We start from the raw sequence: 4,293 nt of genomic DNA, 5'->3' as shown, positions 1-4,293 counted from the left end.
TTCTGCAGTATACAGACATCTAAGACCTAATGTCCCCAAAAGTTATGTAACCAATAAAATAAGGTTACACTCTCACTTTACAGCAGGGGTATTGAGAGGTATGAGATATCTTAAGCATTTAATGAAATAATGTCTAATATTAAGTATGAAATGCATGATGGCTTCATCAAGGAACAAAGATACAGCGAGTGGAGCTACTCTCAATGCGTCAAAAAAAGATATGCATTAGCCAAAAGAACACAAAATCAGTTCAAAATGGATGGGGGTATTAGTCAGAAGAGAGTACTTAAAAGCCTACCTCAGATGTTAAATGCCAACGTTGTTCATTCATGCTGTGAGTTCTACTTTTTGTGTACCCGGAATCACCACCAACCTCATCATCAAAGAAATCACCACTAAAATCAAGGAGCCATCTGTCATGAGATCGTAGGCCATCATTATTATCATCATCAGTCGAGAAAACAAATGTTTGGGAATCAATAAGCCTTCTAGAACTAATTTTCAAAATATATATATATATATATATATATAAAATAAGCCTTCTACTTTCTCAAAATAATCTTCTTTTGTAACTTGTAAAAGAAAAAAATAAAACATAATTTTTTTTAAAGATTCATCATGCCTTTACTTGTTTAATTTTCACATGTGAGCACTAAGTTGTGTGCACAACTCTACCTTCCTTCCTTAAACACAACAAAAATTTATAAGAAACTCTTGAATATTAGGGAGGCAGTCTTGAATGGGGGAACCATCCCTTTATCACTCAAATTGAGCTTTGGTTCATCCTTTTTCCTCAAAGAAGTGAAATATCCTCTAGAACTTGTGACCTTAATGGCAATAGTTTCCGGTTTATAGCAAGTGAATTCAAATCCAACTTCTCTCTCTCTCTCATGGTCAAATTTCAAATGGTTGATAAACAACCCGGAGATCCTAATATTTGAAAATGAGGGTCTGAGCAGCTTCTTCAATTTGCTAATATAGTTAAACCCAATTTGAAGAAGACCTGGTTAGTTCTTCATAGTAAATCCTCTGACTGGTTCAATCCATAATTTGTCTTTGTTTTTTTTGATGTTATGTTAGGGACTGTTTGACGCCAGGTACTCTAGGTCTGGCTGAGTTAATTTGTAGACTGTTGTTTAATTAAACTAATATTTTCAGGGCTGAATTACTAGTGCTAAAGATTTTAAGTTTTCCAAATTAAATTTAAGGATAAATTTTTTAGTATAAAATAATTTAGAAACCACTGGTTACAAGCTTTCTTATCAATAAGTTAAGATAATAAGGTGGATGCATGACATTCCACTCAAACTGTTCTAAGGAAATCTACTAGTCTCTATCTGATTATTGTTGATCTTGCAACCTGATTATAGGAAGTGGGAAGTACTTGCATTTTTATGAAAAGCTATACAGCCGGTAACTAATTGTGCATCATAAGGCCTAAGAGTCAAAGGGGCTAAGTACCCTGTGATAAAAGGCTTGACATGAACTAACTTCACTTTTAATAGAGATTTCAGTTTCGTGCCCTCAATAGAAGTTATGAACAGTCCAATTCTTAGAAGGCTTTCTGCATGAAGGTCTTTATAACATCATGGGGAAAATGGTCCATCAAAATAAGCAGTCTCTAAGATGAGTTTCCCAACAGTTTTCTCATGGTGTTGTGGTTTCACCACAACTAATAACATGCTAAAGTGTCTGAAACAATAACCGTCACTCCTTAATAATTTTCTCTGAGTGTTGTTGTACTTGAGTTTTTCTTATTTGTTTACTCAGCTCAGACGAGGAATCTGAGACACCAGACATTTTTGTTTCTTCCTTCCAAATGTAATTGATCTAGCAGGAGTATAAACGTCTAACGTTGGAGTGCTATCAGTCTGGAGGGAAAAAAATTTGAAATTCATAGAGGTGTGTTTGATTTACTTACCAATCAAAAAGCCTGGAGTATATTGTCTTTGCCAGGGCATCACGACTTGTGACAGCTGAAGCTGGATCTAGTGGTTTTGTAATATTTCCATCTGGAGTTACTATCACACGCTTGCAAAGTGAGTCTTCAAGTGCTTTCTCATCACACCTGGATATAAGCATATTAAGATGATATAAGTATATAGTTGAAGTCTTGAAGATGTACCAAACAGTATTTAATAGGTCAAGTTGATTAGAGTTCTGACATGAGTAGCTCTCCAGCTGTTTGAAGATGGTAGTGTGCTTTCTCATCTTTCAGTTTTGAAGAATTTGTTTCATTCCTTTTGACGAAGTCAATGTTTCCAAGATGAAGTATTGCAGCTACCACACGGAATATAGCATCCTACAAAAAAAATTAAAATAAAATTCATTATATTAATTTGGATTCATGAAATGGCTCATTTCAATAATTTTCTCTGTTTTTGCACATAGTGGATACACACACATACACACACACGCATCTGCTCGTCCTGGCTGATTCCTACAATATCCATGGCATTTTTGGTCTCCAGATATTCCCTTGCATCATCCACATTTGCCACTTCATAACAATTGGTTTGATTTAGATAGTGGTATGTTTTTGGGTCTCCTAGTTTGAATTTCTTTGCATCCTGGAATAAAATATTACTGTTAGCTCACTATATATGGTTATTGTGCGTCATGTCAGCGGTGATTTAGATTCAATTGCATAAGCTCACTTCAGGTGGGGCTGCACAGAGCATGTAAAAGCAGTGGTAGTTCCTCTCTGGGTCAGAGACTTGGCAAACACGTGATCTTTCAAGAAGATATGTTCGAACTGTAGCTCTAGAGATCTTCCCATGCTTATCGAATTGGATCTCTACAAATTTACCAAAACGACTGGTACAACCATTCAGTCATGTAAATTTTCTTGTAAGTCAAACCATAGAAGTAGATAGAATGAAAAATAGGATATATTTGAAGGAAAAAAAGCATCCAAATTATCTTAGGATATATTTGGAGGAGCAATTAATTATAGAATGGAAACAAATTAGTTACCTCATTTCTAGCAATTGCTTTCTCCATAGCTTCACATAATCCCTTTGTATCCTGACCACAACATTGCAATGTCAGCAACATTTGGACTCACCACAGATCCCTGTCATAAAAGAAATATAATCACAATGCTCCTTATTACAGGGCCTCACTGTCCCGGCATAAGCACAGTTAGTCTACACAACCATCTAGATGAGATGTAATATCAGTAAAATAAGCATTTTTCTTGCATTCACATACCACCAACAAGGTAACAGAATATTTGCAGAGCAAGCACATAACATTAATTATCATACAACAGGAGAAGTAACAGTGTGTAGGATTCTATTATTTTGATTTCTTCTATCACTTTTTCTCTATGCATTTTTTGAGAGAGAGATTGGGGAAAGAATACACTACAGTGAGAAAAGCAGGTACCATAACAGATAGAGACAGCAATGGCATAAACATTTTTAGAAGAAGTGGAACCAAACTGTTTGACTATGGAAAACAGAATAGCACAAAAGCAAAGCAGTATTAGTATAAAGATGTTACAAAAGAATTTAAGAAATACCTCAACAGGCCATCCATCCACCACAAATACATCCAAAGAATAACCATCAGTAGTTGAGAACACGTGTGCCTCACGGATGTTAAGTCCTTTGCTAGAAAGCAAAGCAGAAAGCTAGAACAAAATGGTACAGAGTTAGAAGCCAACAGTTGTGTAGAAAATAAAAAAAGAACAAAAAGAAAAGATAAGTCTACCAAATGGATGCAAGACTTCTGCTTTCTCTTTTCTTTTTTTTTTCCTTTCAAATTTTCATTTGATTGCTTACTTCATACAGGACGTAACTGCATCTTCAAAATGGGAGGACTGCAAACAACTTGTTGAAGATAGACAAGAGACATGGTATAACTTGTCAAATATTGAAATGTGAATTTAAGTCATTAGAAGAAAATCTAGAACTTGTTCACATCTCTTTCTATATATGTATATATTATTTCTCTTCTTTCAGGAAATTAAAATTGTTGTATAGCCTTAATGGTTTTGTGTTACTCTACATTTCCACAAGAATTCAAACCAGCGTTAGTGACATGTACAGACACCTGTTCGCCTGAATTTAGTGTTCATGTGTTTGGCACCTATTTAGATCTATGGAATCCTGCACCCTGTACTTTCTTTTGAAACATTCAGAAGAATGTACATTTGGTGCCACTATTTCCATTTATTAGGAATTTGCTGCAGCAATACTATTCCTCTCCTTGTACTTTGATCATTCCTGATGCTTTAATGGACCCATGTCCTTTTTTGTTGGTTATGTACAGATGGATGAGGGAAAT

General features: G+C 35.2%; 1 protein-coding gene across 1 annotated transcript; it reads right to left on the bottom strand.

Moving 5' to 3' along the window:
- Positions 1-286: 286 nt before the first annotated feature.
- On the bottom strand, positions 287-3,861 carry LOC145804032 (myosin-12-like). Its single transcript, XM_082897445.1, has 8 exons — positions 3,796-3,861; positions 3,527-3,637; positions 3,012-3,076; positions 2,658-2,817; positions 2,409-2,570; positions 2,166-2,302; positions 1,922-2,068; positions 287-413 (listed from the first exon to the last, which is right to left on the bottom strand). Coding segments are annotated over exons 1-8 (849 nt in total). The 3' UTR covers positions 287-412.
- Positions 3,862-4,293: the final 432 nt, after the last annotated feature.

The sequence above is a fragment of the Camellia sinensis genome, chromosome 12 (assembly GCF_055761805.1).
Source record: "Camellia sinensis isolate YWXY chromosome 12, ASM5576180v1, whole genome shotgun sequence".
Taxonomy (NCBI): domain Eukaryota; kingdom Viridiplantae; phylum Streptophyta; class Magnoliopsida; order Ericales; family Theaceae; genus Camellia; species Camellia sinensis.
Note: the sequence above shows the minus strand (reverse complement) of the source record. Positions and strands in the feature narration are given on the sequence as shown.